The 23,055-nt window shown below is 43.8% G+C and overlaps 3 protein-coding genes and 1 pseudogene across 3 annotated transcripts in view; 2 read left to right on the top strand and 2 right to left on the bottom strand.

Annotated features, from left to right (window-relative positions):
• The window catches only part of TSPEAR (thrombospondin type laminin G domain and EAR repeats), a 161,733-nt gene that overhangs the window by 48,512 nt on the left and 90,166 nt on the right, over positions 1-23,055 (top strand). The gene's annotated exons all lie outside the window — the stretch shown is intronic.
• On the bottom strand, positions 1,926-2,948 carry LOC110125843 (keratin-associated protein 10-8-like). The gene has a single exon (XM_020875165.2). It carries the CDS (start codon positions 2,946-2,948, stop codon positions 2,136-2,138), a length of 813 nt encoding a protein of 270 aa, XP_020730824.2. The 3' UTR covers positions 1,926-2,135.
• On the bottom strand, positions 15,667-16,682 carry LOC110126759 (keratin-associated protein 10-8). Its single transcript, XM_020876623.2, has one exon. The coding sequence runs from the start codon at positions 16,652-16,654 to the stop codon at positions 16,034-16,036; it is 621 nt and encodes a 206-aa protein (XP_020732282.2). The 5' UTR covers positions 16,655-16,682; the 3' UTR covers positions 15,667-16,033.
• LOC110131147 (protein BTG1 pseudogene) lies at positions 20,347-21,611 on the top strand (annotated as a pseudogene).

The following is a 23,055-nucleotide window of genomic DNA, read 5'->3' as shown; positions in this document are numbered from 1 at the left end:
CAATCAGTTTTTGCTTCATACATTTTGAAGGTCTACTATTAGGTGCATCAGTATTTAGGATTGAGTGACTTGTTTTATCTTTATGAAAGGATCCTCTCCATCCCTGGCAATAAGTTTTGATCTGGAAGCTATATTTTATGGTATTGATAAAACTTCCCCAGCTTTCTTTTGATTAATGTTAACATGATATATCTCTTTCCAACTTTTTATCTTTAACCCATTTTCATTTTGTATTTAAAATGCATTTCTCATAGTCAGCATAAAGTTAGGTCAACTTCAGTCAACCAGTCTCCATCTTAATTGGAGCATGCAGACAACCTATGTTTAGTGTGATAATGCTATTTGTCCCATACTCTTCCTCCCTTTTTCCTCATTTTATGCTTTCTTTTTGGATTAATTGATTCTGTTTATGATTTCATATTATTTCCTTTGTTGGCTTATTAGCACAAGTCTCTGTTTTGTATCTTAGTGCACTCAGATCTTTCCAACAGCCAGGAAAAGGTGATGTCCACAAGAAATGAGTAGATGAATTCATTGTGGGTTTAGACTGAGATACATGCAAACTGAGGTGAAAATTTTGCCAAAAGTCCTCAGAATAGATGGAAGTAATTTAAAGGCAAACAGACTGGTGTGGGGTTTCAGTGGTGACTCAGTGGTAAAGACTTCATCTGCAGTGCAGGAGACACAGAAGACATGGGTTCGGTCCCTGGGTCAGAAACATCCCCTGGAAGGAGAGCATGGCACCCCACTCCCGTATTCTTGCCTGGAGAATCCCATGGACAGAGGAGCCTGGCAGGCCACAGTCTGTGGGGTTGCACAGAGTTGGACATGACTGAAATGACTGAGCACACTTGTATGCAGAGGCTGGTGTGAATTTTTCATGTAAGGTGTTTCTCTGGCACTGGGCCATAGCTTAATCACTCATTCCTCCACCCCTCCCTCCCCCTCCTCCTGTCTCCCTTCCTCCCTCCCCTCTTTATGCACTAAAATGAGGCTGCAGGAGTCCTTTTGGGTTTTCCAAGAAGCCAATGCCAGCACAGGATAGACTCGCTAGAAGTTTATTTTGGGGATGCCTGTGGGTAGAGTAAGAGGGGGAGCAGAATGGGGAAGGGCCTTGACATGCCCAGGTTGACCAGACTCCTCTGCGTGGGGAGCAGGAAGGAAGGAGGGCCTGGTGGGCAGCACCTTGGCCCTCCCCAGAGCTCTGATGCCTCAGCAGGTGGATGTATAGTTGGAGCACGAGGCCTGTGTCCTGCTGTCCCAATCGTATGCTGGGAGCAGCCTGGCATGGATGCTGGGGTCAAAGCAACGGTGGCAGCTGGGACCCCATGGTGGGTTCTTGTGAGGGGATCTGCGTGGAGCCTTTAGGATGGACACAGTACGCCTTTGACAAGCAGCATTCAGAGCTGAGGAAACACTATTCACTGTCCTCGGGACCTCACCGGGCAGGGAGGGCTCCAAGTGTCACGGGAGAGAGGCAGAATGTGGCTGGGTTGCAGAGCCGCAGGCCTCCAAGGCCTCGTAATTGACCTCGGGGTGTTTGGCCACTCCTCGGCTTTGTTGGGGAGGCCTGGACAGCGCAACCTCGGCCTGAAGCACAGGGTGGCCACGCCCTGTCTTGCCAGGTCCCAACTCCGGGGCCTTCCTGGTTCTCTTCTCCCAGGAAGGGTCATGGGACGTTCCATTTGGAGTTCTGAGGGTGGTGTGCGCCTCTCCCCAGAGCCCCTGCCACCACCACACTCAGATCAGGAGAGGACATGGGATGAGGAAGCGTGTGGAGTGAAGAAGCGGAGTTTATCAGGCTAGGCGGGCAGGTCCTGTGGAGAGTCTGGGAACAGAGGGGGCGGGGCCTGGAGGGGGCGGGGCCGCGATGAGGGGCGGGGCCCAGAGAACCAGACCCGCCGTGAAGACTCAGCCTGGGCTTACGCCGCTCTAGGATGACCTTGGCAGCAACTGCTGAGAAGACCCTGGAGGATGAGTCCTTGTCATTCCTGGTTGCACAGAGGAGTCGGCCTGTGGGTGTCCTTTCTGGGCTTAAAGTCCTGGTGGAGGTTAAGGGCTGGTATCTTTGAGCTGAGCCTCTCTGTTGAGGGACCCTGGAGCCTGGCTGGCCCTGAGGGGACATGCCAGCCAAGTCAGCAGCAGGGCTCCGGGGCCAAGGCAGGGACACAGCAGGCTGGGCGGGAGCATGCGGGCCGGCAGAGCAGGGACACGGAGGAGGCCGGGCGGCAGCAGCTGGGCTGGCAGGAGGAGGCGGGCACGCAGCAGGCGGGGCGGCACACGGGGCGGCAGAGGAGGGACACGGAGGAGGAGGGTCTGCAGCAGGAGGATGGGGCTGAGCAGGGGGAGGCCTCACAGCACAGGGGCCTGCAGCAGACGGGCTCACAGCAGACGGGCCTGCAGCAGACAGGAGTGCAGCAGACGGGCCTGCAGCAGACAGGCTCACAGCAGATGGGCCTGCAGCAGACAGGCTCGCAGCAGGCCTGCCGGCAGGGGGAGGAGGTGCAGCAGGAGGGCTGGCAGCTAGACTGCTGGCAACATGAGGAGGTAGAACAGGGGGAGGCTTCATAGCACACAGGTGTGCAACACACAGGAGTGCAGCAGACAGGGCTGCAGCAGACGGGCTCACAGCAGGCCTGCTGGCAGGGGGAGGAGGTGCAGCAGGAGGGCTGGCAGCTAGACAGCTGGCAGCATGAGGCCAGGCAGGAGCTGCTGCAGGCTGGCTGGCAGCAGGGGCTGGACTCGCAGCTCACTGGGGCACAGAGGAGGGTCAGGCGGGGGGCCGGGGCGCAGCAGCTGGGGGCACAGCAAGGGGGCTCGCAGCAGCTCTCTGGACAGTCGTCCACCTGCCAGGAGGAGTCGGTGCAGGAGTCATAGGACCCGGGCAGGCAGATCCGGCTGCTGTAGCTCAGGTCGCTGGAGCAAGCAGACAGGTTGGAGAAGGCCATGGTGGAGCTGGAGGAGGTGTGTGTGTGCGTGAGGAGGTGTGTGTGTGAGGGGCTCAGAACAGTGGCTTATATACCCCTCCTGGGCGTGTGTGTTGTCCCAACAGAGGCTTCCGCGCCCGCTCTTCCTGGTTGGCATGGGGCCCTGTGAGGCCTCTCATTAGGGTCAGCCCCACTGTCATGAGATGTCCTTGCTCAGCTCATAAAACTTGGGGTCACTGCTGGCAGGGTGCCGGGTGGTGGCCTGAGACTGGCCCTACAGGACACCTGGAGGCACCCTGCAGCCTTCCCGTGGCTGACCCCGTGGCTGACCCCATGGCCTCTCCCAGGCAGGTCATATGCATGGGTACCTTTTGAGAGCGCCAGACCCATGAGAACATGCACTGTGTGGGTCCAGTCTGTGTGTAGGGCCTCACCTGGCTTAGCTGGCCTGGCCTGTGATTGGGGAGAAGAGGACAGACGTATCCGTTTGGGGGAAAAGGCAGCAGGAGAGGACAGTGCCTTATTGGCGGGCTCTGTGAACTTCTGTGGTCCCCATGTCAGCAAGGAGGATGGGGCCTGAGAACAGAAGAGGATCTTCCCTCCCCTAAGTAGGAGATGGACTGTTCCAGTAATGTTGGGGCTCCTTGGCGCATTAGGATGACCAGATCCAAAGACTGAACTTTGAGTGCTAAACCACTTCCCCCAGAGCCCATGGTCGGTTGTCCTGAGAGGTAGGTCTTGGATCAGGATTTAATCATGAGACAGGTGTGGATGAAGGTGGTGTGGAGAAGCTGGAGAACAATCTGTCCTTGATGTAATTTCAATAAAAATCCAAAGGGAATCTTTTTTGTGTACAAATCGAGAATATTGAACTGCCAGAAAATATTTGCAATTTGCATGATGGATGAAAAGTTAATATGAACATTTTAAAGTGATTAAACTAAAACAATATAAGATATAAAATATCATACAAAATTAAAAACATTTGTTTTCAGTAATCATATGAAAAACTACTTGATGTCAACAATGAAAGTTCCTTAAATTAAAACATAAATGTCCCACCTGTAAGATGAACCAAGATTTACTAAGCTAAACATTTCCAGTGCTGCTGTGTGTGGGGGCTCACTCTTAAACAGGCATGCTTTTTTTCACATAATATGAAACTTATTATTTCCTCCATTTTGAAGTGTACAATTCAGTGACATTTAGTACAATCACATGTGCAGCCATGACCACCACCCAGTTCTAGAACATTTTCATCACTCCAAAAGAATATCCTGTACTATTAAGCAGTCCCTCCCAACCCTTATCAATCACTAATCTGCTTTCTTTTGCTACAGCTTTGCCTGTTTTGCACATTCCATGTAAATGGAATCATACAATATGCACCTTTTGCGTTGACTTTTTTCACTCAGCATGTTTTCAAGGTTCATCCGCATTGTAGTGTGTGTCAGTGCTTCATTCCTTTTAGGGATAATATTCCATTATATGGATAGACCACATTTTATTTATCCATTCATCAGTTGATGGACATTTTGGTCATTTCCACCTTTTGGTTAATGTGACTAATGCTGCTTTGAACATTTTATATAAGTTTTTGATTGAACATTGCTTTTTAACTTCTTGGGTGTCTACCTAGGAGTGAAATTTCTGGGTCATATGGTGGCTCTGTGTTTAATATTTAGAGGTACTTCCTGGCAGGTTTTCACTCAGGTGCAACACTTTACATGCCTACTAGTAGTTTCCACATACTTGCCAACACTTGTTATTTTCTGTTTTTTTTCTTTAAACTATAGCCACCTTAGTGAGTTGGAAGTGGCATCTCCTTTTGATTTTGATTTGCATTTCTCTGATGACCACTGATACTGGGCTTCCTTTCATGTGCTTGTTGGCTGTTGGCTGTTTGTATATCTTCTTTGGAGAGGTGTCTATCAAAGTGCTTTGAAAGAAAGAAAGAAAAGAAAGTGAAGTCGCTCAGTCATGTCCGACTCTTTGTGACCCCATGGACTAGCCCACCGGGCTCCTCTGTCCATGGAATTTTCCAGGCAAGAGTACTGGAGTGGGTTGCCATTTCCTTTTCCCGGGGATCTTCCTAACCCAGGGACCATTTTTAATTGGATTGTCTGTCTTTTTGTTGTTGAGTTGTAGTTCTTTGTTTTCTGAATATTAGACCCTTATCAGAATTATGATTTGCAAATATTTCCTTCCATTCTGTGGGCTGCCTTTTCACTTTCTTGATGTTGTCCATCAATATATAAAACTTTTTAATTTTGATGAAGTTGAATTTATTTTTTTTTATTTGTTGCTTGTGCTTTTGGTGTCATATCTAAGAAACTGTTGCCAAATCTAAGGTCATGCAGATTTATCTTTATGTTTTCTTCTTAAAGTTGTAGTTTTAGCTCTTATAATTAGATCTTTGACACGTTTTGAGTTACTTTTTGTATGTGGTGTATGATAGGGTTCAACTTCATTCTTTTGCTTGTAACTATTAGTTGTCCCAGCACCATTTATTAAAGAGACTATTCTTTCCCCATTGAATGGTCTTGATAATCTTGTTGAAAATCAGCAGACCATAGATGTATGGTTTTATTTCTTCACTCTTAGTTTTATTCCATTGATCTATTATGTCTATCCTCGTGTCACTACCACTATTTAGAAGGCTGTAGCTCTGTACTAAGTTTTATTTCTTTCTTTCTAATTTGGGTATCTTTCTTCTTTTTCTTGCCTAATTTCTCTGACTAGAATTTCCAGGACAGCATTGACTAGAAGTGGTGAAAGTGGACATCATTGTCTTTTTCCTGATTGTAGGGGAAAGTTTTCAGTATTTTACCACTGAACATGTTGATGACTGTGGGTTTTTCAAAATGACCTCTGTTATACAGTTGAGGAAATTCTCTGTACTCTTAGTTTTCTGAGTGTTTCTATCTTGAAAGAGTGTTGTCTATTTTCTTTCTTTTTTTTTCTTGACACTTTTAAATTTATTAAAATTAAAAGTTTTATTTGTGCATACTAACAGATGTTACAAAAAATTTTTAAAAAATAAGCCCACTTGCTGAGAGAGAAACCATTTAAAATGCATACAGCCTTTACATAATTAGCATGCAGCATACTTAAAGCACTCTTACAAATCAACATAATAAACAATCCTATTCCCATAGCAAATAATGTAAACAGACAATTCACAGAAGAAACATGAAACATTTTTTCTTTTGTCCAATAAACAACAGAAAAGATGTTCATATTCACTTGTAGTCAGAGGAACATAAAAGAAAATAACTCATCATCAGATTGGCAACAACAACAATAACAACAAAATTTAAGTATCTCTCAATACCAAATGCTGGCCAGGATGGAAAGCATCAGGAGCATCCAGTCTGCAGGTAGTATAAATTGTTAAAAACTACTTTAGAAGGAAATTTGGTATCATCTAGTAAAGTTAAAAATGCTCATCACTACAACTCATGAATTTCAATTCTAGTTTTACAAACTAGAAAAACTGCCACAGAAGATACAAGAAAACATGTATGACCATAATCATTTTATCATTGTTCACTCAAATTATTTATATAAACTTACTTCACTTGAAAAGTTTAATTCTACATATTCCAGTGTAACAATGGAATCAAATGCACTAAGATAAAATTTTCACTTTTGAACTATGCCATCCTCTTTAAAGTGCAGTAAGAGACTTTAGTTATGAAACATGCAAGATAAAAAGTGAATTATATGTACTTCAGATTAGGATTAGTGAAATTTTAAATTGCATCTGGTACTTCTGAGTTCAGTCAGTCAGTTCAGTCGCTCAGTCGTGTCCTACTCTTTGCGACCCCATGAATTGCAGCACGCCAGGCCCTCCGTCCATCACCAACTCCCAGAGTTTACTCAAACTCACGCCCATCGAGTTGCTGATGCCATCCAGCCATCTCATCCTCTGTCGTCCCCTTCTCCTCCTGCCCCCAATCCCTCCCAGTATCAGGGTCTTTTCCAATGAGTAAGTTCTTCATATTAGGTGCCCAAAGTATTGGAGTTTCAGCTTCAGCATCAGTCTTTCCAATGAACATTCAGGACCGATTTCCTTTAGGATGGACTGGTTGGATCTCCTTGCAGTCCAAGGGACTCTCAAGAGTCTTCTCCAACACCACAGTTCAAAAGCATCAATTCTTCGGCACTCAGCTTTCTTCACAGTCCAACTCTCACATCCATACATGACCACTGGAAAAACCATAGCCTTGACTAGACAGACCTTTGTTGGCAGAGTAATGTCTCTGCTTTTTAATATGCTATCTAGGTTGGTCATAACTTTCCTTCCAAGGAGTAAGCGTCTTTTAATTTCATGGCTGCAGTCACCATCTGCAGTGATTTTGGAGCCCCCAAAAATGAAGTCTGACACTGTTTCCACTGTCTCCCCATCTATTTCCCATGAGGTGATGGGACTAGATGCCATGATCTTAGTTTTCTGAATGTTGAGCTTTTAAGCCAACTATTTCACTCTCCTCTTTCACTTTCATCAAGAGGCTTTTTAGTTCCTCTTCATTCTCTGCCATAAGGGTGGTGTCATCTGCATATCTGAGGTTATTGATATTTCTCCCGGCAATCTTGATTCCAGCTTGTGCTTCATTTAGCCCAGAATTTCTCATGATGGACTCTGCATATAAGTTAAATAAGCAGGGTGACAATATACAGCCTTGATGTACTCCTTTTCCTATTTGGAACCAGTCTGTTGTTCCATGTCCAGTTCTAACTGTTGCTTCCTGACCTGCATACAAGTTTCTCAAGAGGCAGGTCAGGTGGTCTGGTATTTACATCTCTTGAAGAATTTTCCACAGTTTATTGTGATCCACACAGTCGAAGGCTTTGGCATAGTCAATAAAGCAGAAATCGATGTTTTTCTGGAACTCTATTGCTTTTTCGATGATCCAGCAGATATTGGCAATTTGATCTCTGGTTCCTCTGCCTTTTCTAAAACCAGCTTGAACATCTGGAAGTTCACGGTTCACCTATTGCTGAAGCCTGGCTTGGAGAATTTTGAGAATTACTTTACTAGCGTGTGAGATGAGTGCAATTGTGCGGTAGTTTGAGCATTCTTTGGAATTGCCTTTCTTAGGGATTGGAATGAAAACTGACCTTTTCCAGTCCTTTGGCCACTGCTGAGTTAGTCTTCCAATAATAAATTTTTACAAAATTGTTGTCATTAGATTGTTAGTGGAAAACAAATTGGGTAAAGACACTAAATTTTCCAGCTAATTTTTTAAAGAAATCTTAATTATATAAAAATATATATTTATTCCTTTTATTTTGAGTTCACGGGAGACAGAGTCTTTGTTTCAATTGTTTTTATTGCTAAAACTTAGTTGAATTTCATATGAAAATAAATAGTTATTGAGAACAATCAATCCTATTATCTTTTTTTTTATTAGTTGAAGGCTAATTACTTTACAATATTGTAGTGGTTTTTGCCATACATTGACATGAATCAGCCATGGATTTACCTGTGTTCCCCATCCCAATCCCCCCTCTCGCCTCCCTCCCTATCCCATCCCTCTGGGTCTTCCCAGTGCACCAGCCCTGAGCACTTGTCTCATGCATCCAACCTGGGCTGGTGATCTGTTTCACCCTTGATAGTGTACTTGTTTCAATGCTGTTCTCTCAGAACATCGCACCCTCACCTTCTCCCACAGAGTCTCAAAGTCTGTTCTGTATATCAGTGTCTCTTTTTCTGTTTTGCATGTAGGGTTATCATTACCATCTTTTAAAATTCCATATATATGTATTAGTATACTGTATTGGTGTTTCTCTTTCTGGCTTACTTCACTCTGTATAATGGGCTCCAGTTTCATCCATCTCATTAGAACTGCTGTACCATAGCTTCCTTATCCATTCATCTGCTGATGGGCATCTAGGTTGCTTCCATGTCCTGGCAATTATAAACAGTGCTCTGATGAACATTGGGGTGCATGTGTCTCTTTCAGATCTAGTTTCCTCAGTGTGTATGCCCAGGAGTGGGATTGCTGGATCATATGGCAGTTCTATTTCCAGTTTTTTAAGGAATCTCCATCCTTAAAGTCAGGAATAAGACAAGGGTGTCCACTCTCACCACTACTATTCAGCATAGTTTTGGAAGTGTTGGCCACAGCAATCAGAACAGAAAAAGAAATAAAAGGAATCCAGATAGGAAAAGAAGAAGTAAAATTCTCACTGTTTGCAGATGACATGATCCTCTACATAGAAAACCCTAAAGACTCTACCAGAAAATTACTAGAGCTAATCAATGAATACAGTAATGTTGCAGGATATAAAATTAACACACAGAAATCCCTTGCATTCCTATACGCTAACAATGAGAAAACAGAAAGAGAAATTAAGGAAACAATACCATTCACCACTGCAACAAAAAGAATAAAATACTTAGGAGTATATCTACCTAAAGAAACAAAAGACCTGTACATAGAAAACTATAAAACACTGATGAAAGAAATCAAAGAGGACACAAATAGTTGGAGAAATATACCGTGTTCATGGATTGGAAGAATCAATATTGTGAAAATGGCTATACTACCCAAAGCAATCTATACATTCAATGCAATCCCTATCAAGCTACCAACGGTATTCTTCACAGAACTAGAACAAATAATTTCACAATTTGTATGGAAATACAAAAAACCTCGAATAGCCAAAGCAATCTTGAGAAAGAAGAATGGAACTGGAGGAATCAACCTGCCTGACTTCAGGCTCTACTACAAAGCCACAGTCATCAAGACAGTATGGTACTGGCGCAAAGACAGAAATATAGATCAATGGAACAGAATAGAAAGCCCAGAGATAAATCCATGAACTTTATCCATGGACACCTTATCTTCGACAAAGGAGGCAAGAATATACAATGGAAAAAAGATAACCTCTTTAACAAGTGGTTCTGGAAAAACTGGTCAACCACTTGTAAAAGAATGAAACCAGAACACCTTCTAACACCATACACAAAAATAAACTCAAAATGGATTAAAGATCTAAATGTAAGACCAGAAGCTATAAAACTTGTAGAGGAGAACATAGGCAAAACACTCTCCAATATAAATCACAGCAGGATCCTCTATGATCCACCTCCCAGAATATTGGAAATAAAGGCAAAAATACACAAATAGGACATAATTAAACTTAAAAGCTTTTGCACAACAAAGGAAACTGTAAGCAAGGTGAAAAGACAGCCCTCAGAATGGGAGAAAATAATAGCAAACGAAGCAACAGACAAAGGATTAATCTCAAAAATATACAAGCAACTCCTGCAGCTCAATTCCAGAAAAATAAACGACCCAATCAAAAAATGGGCCAAAGAACTAAACAGACATTTCTCCAAAGAAGACATACAGATGGCTAACAAACACATGAAAAGATGCTCAACATCACTCATTATCAGAGAAAGGCAAACCAAAACCACAACAAGGTACCATTACACGCCAGTCAGGATGGCTGCTATCCAAAAGTCTACAAGCAATAAATGCTGGAGAGGGTGTGGAGAAAAGGGAACCCTCTTACACTGTTGGTGGGAATGTTGTCTATTTTCACATTCTTCTCCTGTATCAATTGAGATGATCATGTGGGGTCCCCCCCCTTTATTTTATTAATGTGGTGCATTACATGACTGGTTTTCACATGGCGAATCACTCTCGCATTCTTTGGATAAATCCCACTTAGTTGTGGTGTATATCCACAATGTGGATATCCTTTTAGTATGCTGCTGGATTTATTTGATTGTGTTTTGCTGAGGATTTAAAGAAAATCTGTATCTATAAGGAATTTCAGTCTGTAGTTTTCTTTTTTCCTTTTCTTAATCTTTGTGTGGCTTTGATATCAGGATGGTGTTGACCTCATAGAATCAGTTAGAAAGTGGTTATAAAGTGTTCCCATATCTTCTGTTTTGGAAAGAGTTGAGAAAGATTGGTGGTGATTGTTCTATAAATGTTTAGTAGAATTCAGCATTGAGCTGGTCCTGGGCTTTTCCTTTTAGTGAGGTTTTCGATTACTGATTTAATCTTGTTACTTGATTTATGTCTTGCCTATTTCTTTTTGAGTCAGTTCACTCACTTTAGAGCCAAAGATACAATAGACTGAAAGTGAAAGGATGGGGATATTTTCATGAAAATAATAACCAAGAAAGAGATGGATAGCAATCATAAAATTAGACAAAATAAACTTTGAGTCAAAAATTGTAGTAAGGGGCAAATAAGGAAATTAAATATTGATAAAAATGTTACTATATCAAGAAGATATAACAATTATAAGCCTATATGCTCCTAGCAATAGACTTAAACTATATAAAGCGAAAATCGACAGAATGAAGAGAGAATTAGCATTAAAAAATAATTAATGTTATTTCCATTACTAAACAATGAAATAGAACAACTAGATCAAAGTTCAGTAATGAAATAGAGGCCTTGAAGGACACTATAAACCAGCCAGACTAGTATTCATACAAAACACTCAACAATAGGGTACACACTGTCTTTTCAGGTGCACTTGGGACATTCTCCAGATTAGACCGTGTGTTAAGCCATAAGACAAATATCAATAAATTTTAAAAGATTGAAATCATACAGAATATCTTCTCTGACCACAATGGAAAGAAACTAGAAATCAATTAACAAAAGGAAAACCAGAAAACTCACAAATAAGTGGAAATAAAAACAGTACAGTCTTGGACAACCAATGGTTTAAAAAAAGAATCAAAAGGTAAGTTAGCAAATACTTTTCAAGTGAATGTAAATAAAAACACAGCAAGCCAAAACTTACAGGATACAGCAAAAACAATGCTAAGGGGAAAATTTATACCTGTTAACAATTGCATTAAAAAAGAAGAAAAATCTCAAAATAAGAATCTAACTTTACACTTCAAGGAACTAGAAGAAGAACGAACTAAACCCATAGATAGCAGAAGGAAGGAAATCAAGATTAGAACTCAGATGAAAGAAACAGAAACTAGAAAAATAGAGATAGTCAATGAATCTAAAAGTTAGTTCTTTGAAAAGAGCAGCACCATCAACAAACATTTAGCTAGACTGACTAAGAAAAAAGGGAAAGTCTCAAGTTACTACAATCAGATATAAAAATGGGGACATCACTACTGACATTTCATAAACAAAAAGTATTATACAGGAGCACTGTGGACAACTGTTGATAAAAGTTAGATAACCTAGAAAAATGGAAATCTCATAAACACAAACTACTAAAACTGACAATTTTCCTGATGTTCTTGATTTCTTTATATTGTTTCAAGTTACTGTTTGGTGCCCTTTTATCTCAATCTGAATTATCATATCTTGTAGGGCATGTCTAATAACTATGGGCTCTTTCAGTTTTTATTTACCTGAAAGTGTCTTCATTTCTCTCTCGTGTTTGAGGGGTAGTTTTGCTGGATGTAGACTTCTTGGTGGGCAGTTTTTTCTTTCAGCACTTTAGAAGTCATCCTCTGCATCTAGTCACAGTTTCTAATAGTAAATTGGGTGTTAATTCTCTTCTTGCTGCTTGTAAGATCCTATCATTGTCTTTGGATAATTTACCTGGAACATGTTTCAGTGTGTGATTCTTCGAGTTTATTCTACTTGGAGATCACTGAGCTTCTTGGCCATGTAGATTCGCATGTTTCCTCAAGTCTGGGGAGTTTTTGGCCATTATTTCTTCAAATAATTTTTTCTGCTCCTTTCTCTTCTCTCTTCCTGGAACTCCTGTTAAGTGTATGCTGGTACTTGATGCTGTCCCACTGGTCTCTTGAGTTCTCTTCATTTATCTTCATTTTTTTTTCCCATCTGCTCCTCAAGCTGGAGTCTTTCAACTGACTTATTTTAACATTTACTAATTCTTCTGCCTCCTCAAATGTGCTGTTGAGCCCCTTCAGTGAAATCTTCATTTCAGTTTTTACACATTTCAACAAAATTCTTTTTGGTACTTTTAAAAAAACGTAATTTCTGTCTCTATATCGCTGTTCTATCTCGTGAGACTTAACCTTTGTTCATGGTTTCTTTGAACTACTTGGGTACATTAAGAGTTGATTTAAGACTTTGTCCAGTAATTTCAATTCCTGGGCTTCTTCAGGGACATTTTCTACTGATTGCTTTTCTTTCTTTCTTTCTTTTTTTGAGTGCCAATGAGCCATACTTTTTCTTTACATACTGCACAATTTTTGATGGAAATGGGGGATCTTGAATATGATAGTGCAATAATTCTGAACGTCAGGTTTTCCTCCCTCCCTGTAGTTTGTGGTTGCTGATTGTTGTGACTTGTTTTGTTTGATGACTCTTCTGAACTTGTTTTGGAATGACTGTACTCTTTTTCGTGTTCCATTAGCCTAGTGGTCAGGTAGTGGTTTGACAGAAGTTCCTGAAACATTGGAGCCGAAAATATGTTTTCCACTCTTTGTAGTTGTACTCTGTTTGTGAGTCAGGGGATGCTTTCAGATCTCAGCTGGACAGTTTACAACTCTGCCTTCACTTCCACTTCCTGCTTGCTCAGACCTGGAGGTGGGGCCAGAGGTGAGTGCAGAGGGCCTTCTCAGGTGCTGTCTGAACTTGTGTCCCCTCATGAGAATGCTCAGACTCTTCTTGCCCTCAGGAGGCTGTGGTAGATCTGAAAGTCCTGTTCCACAAAGCATCTCACTTCACAGATCTTTGTCTTAGGCTCTTTGGGGTATCTTGTCTGTCACAACTGATATTTTCCCCCTGGCATAGCAGCCAGTTAATTTGACAAACACTGTCCATGCAGTCACCTTTCTGCCTCCAGAGAGTTCTGAGTTATGAGAAATGAAGGCAAGTCCTTAGTGTGAGTCCTTCCAGAAGCCACCAACAGGTTAAAGCAGACAGCCACACTTCTTTCAGAATTAGGTCTGCTTGCTCCCTTCAGCACCAGGAACCTCAGCAGGACACAGGCTGCTGTCTTCAAGACTGCTGCTGAGCTGGGGGACAGGGGTGGGGGAGTGGAGTGGTGGTGTTGGTGGGGTGAGGCTCTAAAATTGGTGCTAAAATGCCACCAAGCTCTCCTACCTGCCTCAGTTGCCTTTTTCTTGGTGGAGCCTTTTCCTGGTTGTTGTAAAACTTTTACCATTTCCAGAGTTCAGCTGTGGCTTATTCTGAGAGTTTTGCCTGTTTCTTTGGTGTTTCTGTGGGTAGTGAACCCTTAGAGTTCTCTAGTTCCTGTCTTTCCTGACATCATTCTTAGCGGGCACAATTTTGAAAAGTCCCTTTTAGGGTATTTGTCAATATCATCCAGAATCTAAAATCGGCAAACACTTTGATGGGGCGATCCCATGTCTGGGAATTTAAGCACTGTGTTCACTAGTGCCACAGGTATATGCTGAGGACTCTTCTAGTGGTGATGCTTGTAATAGTCAGAAGTAGGGAGACTTTGAGGCTTCCCAGGTGGCACAGTGGTAAAGAATCCACCTGCCAATGCAGGAAATGCAAGATATGTAGGTTTGGCCCCTGGGTTGGGAAGATCCCCTGGAGTAGGAAATGGCAACCCAGTCCAGTATTCTTGCCTGGAAAATTCCGTGGACAGAGGAGTCTGGTGGGCTACAGTCCGTGGGGTCGCAAAGAGTCAGACATGACTGAGTGAGCACACAAAGGGAGACTTTAAGTGTGTGTCCACCTAGGGCTAATAAATTAATATGGTGGACCCACACTTTGGGATGCTCTGTGTTCAAGCAAAAGAAACTATGATAAAGTTTTTGTTTTCATTTTTACATTTGACTACATACATCTTCCATGCTCTTTATTCTCAAAATACTACTTGCCTAAATCTTTGTTTGAATTTTTAATTGAAGAGTAATTGCTTTACAATATTGTATTGGTTCATGTACATGAACATGAATCAGCCATAGGTATACATATGTCCCTTCCCTCTTGAACCTCCCGCCCACATGAGTTTTTCTTTATCAAGTTGGCAAAGATAGAAAAATGTGTGCCCCTATGCTGTGAATCTACACTGTTGTTAAGGATTAAAGACCTAGAACCCCTTGTGGGCAATGAGGTGATTGTCATGTCACCAGTGTCTGCACCTCTGCTCAGGACTTCAGCTCCAGGAGTCTGTTCTCTGATGCTTGATCGTGTGTGACACCGAATGTGGCTCCATTGGACACGTGTGTTCCCATGTGTCTCCTGCCCATGATCAGACAGGTGCTCACACTGTTCAGGGCTTTATCCATCCTCACCGCCTGAGGTCTAGCCTTTCCCATCAGCTCTCCACCAGCCCAGCCTGGCAGGCAGCGGGGAGGTGGGGCTCCAGAAGCTGCAGTTTGTCTGCTTTCTGCTTCCCAGCAACTGGCACATGCTGGAGCCCAGGGCGTCCCAGTGTCTGTGAGTGTGTGAGTGAGTCCAGGACACCCACCCTCTTGGGAGGGTGCACCCCTCTGGATGCTGGACCAGCCAATTGCCACAGTCACCCTGTGACCCCCTCCCAGCACTGCTGGGTCCTGGCAGTCCCTGGGACTGGAGAGGCTGCCTCTATCATAGGGAGTTGGGGGGGTCTTTGATCTGAGCCCAGGTGGTGCCCACAGGACTTGCCCAAGAGCAAAGCTTCAGGGCCGGGGTGATGCCTGGACAGCAGAACAGTGTCACAAACTGGACAGGTGTCAGGTGCAGGAGCCACTTAGGTTCCCCAGATCTGATGATGTAAAAGAGGGCTAGGTCTCACACCCACCCCTTCTGCCCCAGGTGTCAGCATGGAGACCCAGTAAGGGGAGCAGAAATTTTATTGATGCTCAGAGATGCAGAGCAACACTGCTCAGGCCATGACCAGGGTCAGCAGGGCCCAGGATGATCAGGGATCAAGGAAGCAGGTATGGAGCAGCCAGGGCACTCACGGGCCAAGGTCAGGAGAGGAGTTCCCTGAGCAGGTCAGGCCCCCAGAGCTTGGCCAGGGCTGGGGTGCAGTGGGGTCTGGTCTTTTCCATGTGCTGAATCAGGCTTGGGGAGGACAGGCTGAGCAAGTCAGGGGGATCAGAGAGCTCAAGTGTGTCTGATGGAGGGCAAGATCTCTGGAACCTGCTGGCTCCAAGGGGACATGTCACGCCAGCAGCAGGGCTCCAAGACCCAGGCGGGGACTCAACAGGCTGGGCTGGAGCATCAGGGTTGGCAGAGGAGGGACAGAGAGGAGGCCGGGTGGCAGCAGCTGGGCTGGCAGGAGGAGGTGGGCACGCAGCAGGCGGGGCGGCACACGGGACGGCAGAGGAGGGACACAGAGGAGGAGGGTCTGCAGCAAGATGAGGGGGCTGAGCAGGGGGAGGCCTCACAGCACAGAGGCCTGCAGCAGACGGGCCTGCAGCAGACAGATGTGCAGCAGACGGGCCTGCAGCACACAGGTGTGCAAGAGACTGGCCTGCAGCAGACGGGCCTGCAGCAGAGAGGCCTGCAGCAGACAGGTATACAAGAGACGGGCCTGCAGCAGACAGGCACACAGCAGGCCTGCTGGCAGGGAGAGGAGCTGCTGCAGGCTGCTTGGCAGCAGGGGCTGGACTCGCAGCTCACTGGAGCACAGACGAGGGTCAGGCGCGGGGCTGGGGCACAGCAGCTGGGGGCACAGCAGGGGGGCTCGCAGCAGGTCTCCTGGCAATCATCCACCTGCCAGGAGGAGCCGATGCAGTCACTGGGTGAGCTGACCCAGTTGCCACAGCTCAAGTCGCTGGAGCAGACAGACAAGGTGGATGCAGCAACAACACAGGTCCTGGAACAGCAGGTGTCGGCCATGCTGGGGGTTTGTGCTGAGAGGTGTTCTGGTTGGGGGTGTGATTGGTGGGTTGAGTGACTGAGGTGCTCTGGGCATTGGGGCTTTTATCTCCCTCCCTGGCATGCTGTGCCTCACCTGAGGCTCAGCAGACCTTCCTTTTCCTCGTTACTGCTCAGAGGATGTTCCCAGATGAGGTTATTAGTTTATTTACTGTGAGATGTTTATCACACTGTCCTTGAGACTTTTGATGACTGGAGGTTTCTTTTCTTTTTTTGTCTTAAAAGCAAGCATTGAGATGCAGACTCTCTGGGTGCGTTTGTAGAGCCTTGACTGCACTCTCCACCTCTTTGCTTGTGTTTCTTTGATATGAATTCTGGCCCCAGGATGTTTTGTGCCTACAGATGCTCCATACATGTTGCAGACCCTCTTGTGTTGAACAACAGGTATCCTGGTGGGAGGGTGCCCTCTTAGCCTCTCCATCTGCCAACCTGGTGGCAGGGTGTACACAGCTCATCCCTATATGCGTCTTTTCCAGTGCTCATCTGAAGCACTGTTTTTAGTTCTTCTATTTATCTCGCAGTTACTTATATGCATATTATGTTATGTCTGAGTTTTCACATTTAGATATGATCTGATTTCCTATTGTAGAAGGAAGCCTTTCTCTTATTTTCCATCAGCCCCAAGAAAACTCCCTCTCTGCATAGTCAGAAGGCAGTGAAACCCCAATATTTGATTAAACTCATGGTCAAAATCTGTATTATCATCAATATTTTAATTGAACATTGTCCATAGCCAAGTCTGTGTAGTGAAACGATATTTAACTTCCTTATTTATACATGTTTTGTTTTTGCTTGTGTTTTTCATTTCTTAGAGTAAACAGTTGCTTCTTGTGTTTATTTGCTTGTCTTTCTTTTGTTGTTGTTCAGTTGCCAAGTCATGACTGACTCTTTGTGACCCCCACGGACTGCGGCATACCAGGCTTCCCTGTTCTTCACCATCCCCTGGAGTTTGCTCAAATTCATGTCCCTTGAGTTGGTGATGCTATCCAACCATCTCATCCTCTGACACCCCCTTCTTTTTTTGCCCTCAGTCTTTACCATCATCAAGGTCTTTTCCAAGGAGTCAACTCTTCACATCAGGTGGCCAAAGAATTGGTGTTTCAGCTTCAGCATCAGTCCTTCCAATGAATACCCAGGACTGATCTCATTTAGGATGGACTGGTTGGATCTTGCAGCCCAAGGGATTCTCAAGAGTCTTTTTCAACACCACAATTTGAAAGTGTTAATTCTTCTGTGTACCTATCAATAAACCATTCCCAGGTTCTCTGACTAATTCATCCCAAGCTCATTCAAGAGGTTCCAACATAACAGGGAATCTATTGGCTTCATTTAGTTTTGAAAATCCATCTTCTGGAACCCTCTGTATCTGTGGGTCTATATCTATTGGCTGATACATGACAATTCTAGACAGCATGTTAAAAAGCAGAGACATTACATTACTTTGCCAAAAAAGGTCCATCTAGTCAAAGCTATGGTTTTTCCAGTAGTCATGTGTGGATGTGAGAGTTGAATCATAAAGAAAGCTGAGTGCCGAAGAATTGATGCTTTTGAACTGTGGTGTTGGAGAAGACTCTTGAGAGTCCCTTGGACTGCAAGGAGATCCAGCTAGTCCATCCTAAAGCAAATCAGCCCTGAATATTCATTGGAAGGACTGATGCTGAAGCTGAAACTCCAATACTTTGGCCACTTGGTGGGAAGAACTGACTCACTGGAAAAGACCCTGATGCTGGGAAAGATTGAAGGCAGGAGGAGAAGGGGATGATAGAGGATGAGGTGGTTGGATGACATCACCAACACAATGGACATGAGCTTGAGCAAGCTCCAGGAATTGGTGATGGACAGGGAGGCCTGGTGTGTTACACTCCATGGAGTCGCAAAGTCGTACACGACTGAGCGACTGAACTAAACTGATCCATTGGCTCTTCTTCTACCTGCAGAGGTGCAGGTAGCATTCAAGGATCTCTCTTCACTATCGTCTTTAGATTTTCCTTCATATCTCTCCTATCATGGGTCTCTTATTTCCCCAGTGCTGTGTCTTTTTCTTTCTAAGTTTATGCCCTTATTTGGGTGGAGCACACCCTCAAGTGGTTTTCTGAAAACAGGTTAATGGGAGATAAATTTATGAGTCTAGCATAACTAAAAATGCCTTATTCTGCCCTTATAGCTGACTGATAGTTTAGCTTGGGACAGTCTTCTGGATTGGAAAAGTTTTCCTGCAGTATATTTTTTGAAGGTGGAGAACATTTCCAGAATCCTAGCTATCCCTCTGTGCTGTTTCTTAGTTAACTCACCTCCCCCTAGGAGGAGTCACATTTCCACCTTCTCCTCCCATTGATTAGTTTCATCTGTTCTCTCTACTTTTTTGTTCATTATTTTACTCAACAAACATCAGTAATAAGCATCCATATGGCTGCCTGAGTCATAGCTCATTGTTCTGCTGTGATGAAAACCATTGCATTAAACCCCATTGTGTTTTACTTAATATTCTCTTTCCCAGTGATGGAGATTTGGATTATTTCTAGATTTTGGCTAATAAGAATATGCTGCTATAAAAATTCTTGTATATTTTGGTGGGTGTATTCACTAATTTCTCTTTGGTATATACCCAAGTGTTGAAATGTTGGGTTACCTGAAAGGGATATCTGTAGGTTAGCATGTACTGACCAATAACTTTTTACAGAGTTACTTCCCTACAAGTGAGTTTTATGAATTTCAGTTGCTCTATAGTTTTTTAAAAGGTGTTTTTATCCCTTATGGAAAATATAGGGTTACTGTTACTGAAAGCGGGGTCCAGCTGCTTGCTCAAAAGCCAATATAGAGGGAAGTTTGGAGGACAGGAAAGTTTGCTTTATTTTGGATGCTGGAAGGTGGGGGGAGGGCAGACTCTTGTCCGAAGGCTGGTTTCCCCTCCCCTCCACCACCTTGGCCCCCACCAACAATAAGAGGGTAAGAGGTTTTATTGCTGGAGGGAGAAGTTACCTGGAGAAACAGCACAGTCAGCTCTGACAATCATCTGGAAATTGGTCATTGGTTGTCTGAGTACCAGCATCATCTTGACTGAGTACCGTTAATATTAAGTTCCAGGGTCAGTTTGTTCCCATTTCTTTGGAGCCAGTTCTCAGAATTTGGCACCTTATGTCATGGCTACTGTCTAGTCCTAATGTAGGTAACTTCTTTCACCCAGTGGGGGTTTCAGTATCTATAAGACAGCTCACAGGAGATGACTCAGAGTATATTGCCCTTGAGAAGAAACTGAAGGTCCTTGACTTTGCTTAATGACTAAACTGTTATTTAGTCTTATTGGACTGTTTTCCTTTGCTTCTGTTTTCTCACTTCTCTGATTAAAATTATTCTTTGGAGCCCGTCGGAGCTGGAAATGCAACTGTTAGGAGCTTCGGAGGCTGCGGAGCTGGAGGCGGAGGCGGCTGGGGAGGTCCGAGCGATGTGAGCATGCCGCCGTCGCTCGTCTCTTCCTTTTTCCTGCCGCCTCCTGTGTCGAAAATAACTTTTTTTTACTATAAAGAAAGGAGAAAAAAAGTAGCCGTACGCCGCTCACGCCCTCTCTCCCTCTTAACCCTCTGTCTTGTGAGGGAGCCCGAGGTGGCCGCTCCTCCGTCGGGGCCGCGCCGCCGAGCCCCGGCCGCCCCGGGCCGCCCCCGCCCGCCGCCCCCACGCATCCCTTCTACAGTCGGGCCGCCACCATGATAGGCGAGATCGCCGCCGCCGTATCCTTCATCTCTAAGTTCCTCCGCGCCAAGGGGCTCACGAGCGAGCGACAACTGCAGACCGTCAGCCAGAGCCTGCAGGAGCTGCTGGCAGAACATTATCAACATCACTGGTTCCCAGAGAAGCCCTGCAAGGGATCAGGTTACCGTTGTATTCGCATCAACCATAAAACGGATCCTCTGATTGGACAGGCAGCGCAGCGGATTGGACTGAGCAGTCCGGAGCTGTTCAGGCTTCTCGCAAGTGAACTCACGCTCTGGGTTGACCCGTACGAAGTGTCCTACAGAATTGGCGAGGATGGCTCCATCTGTGCGCTGTACGAAGCCTCACCAGCAGGAGGTAGCACCCAAAACAGCACCAACGTGCAAATGGTAGACAGCAGAATCAGCTGTAAGGAGGAACTTCTCTTGGGCAGAACAAGCCCTTCCAAAAACTACAATATGATGACTGTATCAGGTTAAGATATAGTCTATGGATGGATCATCTTATAATGGATGGATAAATTTGATTTTTGCTTTGGGCGGGCTCCCCTTGGGGATGGATTATGGAATTTAAACCGTGTCACAGCTGTGAAGATCTGGCACAAGATAGAGTGGTAAAAAAAAAAAATTTTTTTTTTAAGTGGCAGTGCCATAGTTTGGACAGTACCTTTCAATGATTTTAATAGCCTGTGAGTCCAAGTAAATGATCATCTTATTTGCTAGGAGTGAAGTCCTAGGATGGTTTCAGTTTCTCCCAGACATGATACCTAAATTTTTACGTCAGTCCCTTTAATGCAAATCTGTATTTCTCTGCAGTAGAACGTGCAGAGAAAATTTGCACTAATATTACACTTAAAACTTGTTATCCTTTTCGGCAGCTCAATAGGAAAGCTCAACATTTTAAACATGGTAGTACTGGAAATTTTATGACAAGACTTTTACCTAGCACTTAAATATGTATAAATGTATATAAGACAAACTAGTAAGCATGACCTGGGGAAATGGTCAGACCTTGTATTGTGTTTTTGGCCTTGAAAGTAGCGAGTGACCAGAATCTGCCTTGGCAACAGGCTTTAAAAAAAAAAAAAAAAAAAAAGACCCTTAAAAAGACACTGTCTCAACTGCGGTGTTAGCACCAGCCAGCTCTCTGTACATTTGCTAGCTTGTAGTTTTCTAAGACTGAGTAAACTTCTTATTTTTAGAAAGTGGAAGTCTGGTTTGTAACTCTCCTTGTACTTAATTGGGTAAAAGTCTTTTCCACAAACCACCATCTATTTTGTGAACTTTGTTAGTCATCTTTTATTTGGTAAATTAAGAACTGGTGTAAATTTGTACAGTTCATGTATATTGATTGTGGCAAAGTTGTACAGATTTCTATATTTTGGATGAGAAATTTTTCTTCTCTCTATAATAAATTGTTTCTTATTTTGGCATTTAAAAAAAATAAAAATAAAATTATTCTTTGGCGAAAGTTTTCTATAGACAAAAGGTAGGCTGAAGACATAGGGGCCAAGACCACAGGGTCCTGCTCTATTTCAGTACACAATGTTGAATTAATTTGCATCCCTGATGCAGTAAAGTTGAACATTCAGATATCTTTTCTTGGGAGGTGCCTGTTCAAGTCATTTGATTTTTTAGTAGGGTTACTTGCATTTCTTACTGATTTGTAGAAATTTGTTATGCATTCTGAATATGAGTTATCTTTGTATCTATGCAGTTTTGTGCCAGTAAATATATAACAACCATCTGGCTGTAAAACAAAAACAAGAAAGCCCTGGTTTGTTGTGTTTGTCGGTTTCCACAGTGTGGACACCCTCAGCTTTGCTACCAGTGTGATGTTAGCAAATGCACAGAGATGCACAGTCAGCCCTCGAGAGCTGGTGCAAGTGGCTGCAGCCCACCCCCCACAAGACAGTCACTAGCATCCAGCTCATCCAGGTCTAGGGCTGTGATTTTCATTTTATTTATATTTTCTTGAGGGTGTCCTTTTCAAGAAGTGAACTTCATAGAGGCATACATACTACAAAATGGACTTATTCAAAGTTTCATTTGCTGAGTTTTGGGAAACATGGGCACCATGAGACCAAAACCACAGCAAGATCTAGAGCTTCCTTGTCATCCCCAGAGTTGCCACATGCTCCTTCAGAGTCAATCCCACCCACTCCTGACCCTGAACCATAGTTCTCCTCTCCATCTAGACTACATTTGTCTTTTCTGAAGTTGCGTGTAAATTGGAATATGCAGTATGGACTCTTTCCCCTAGCATGTTGAGGAATGTAAGTGTGTATATGGTCACATTCTATCTTTGAAACAGCAAATGTGTGGGAATTCTGGTTCCTCCACTTCCTCGTGACACTGGGTGTCACTAGTCTTTTTTTAATATGAGTCACTCCAATGGATGTGTGAGTTCATGGTGTCTTTCTTTTTTGAAAAATTTCATGTATTTATTTTTGGCTATGACGGTTCTTTGTTGCTGCATGGGTTTTTTTTTTTTTTTTCTCTATTGTGGAGAGCAGGGGCTACTTTCTTGTTGTGGTGCATGGGCTTCACATTGCAATGGTTTCTCATTTTGTGGAGCATGGGCTCTAGAGCGTGCAGGCTTCAGTAGTTGTGGCACTTAGTTGCTCTGCGGCATGTGGGATCTTTCTGGATTAA

This window comes from Odocoileus virginianus, chromosome 4 (genome assembly GCF_023699985.2).
Source record: "Odocoileus virginianus isolate 20LAN1187 ecotype Illinois chromosome 4, Ovbor_1.2, whole genome shotgun sequence".
Lineage (NCBI taxonomy): Eukaryota > Metazoa > Chordata > Mammalia > Artiodactyla > Cervidae > Odocoileus > Odocoileus virginianus.
The sequence above is the reverse complement of the archived record's forward strand: the minus strand, read 5'-3'. Positions and strand labels throughout refer to the sequence as shown.

What these genes read in the sequence shown, in the direction of transcription:
- LOC110126759 (XM_020876623.2), bottom strand. Translation starts at nt 16,654, where the DNA reads ATGGCCGACACCTGCTGTTCCAGGACCTGTGTTGTTGCTGCATCCACC.
- LOC110125843 (XM_020875165.2), bottom strand. Translation starts at nt 2,948, where the DNA reads ATGGCCTTCTCCAACCTGTCTGCTTGCTCCAGCGACCTGAGCTACAGC.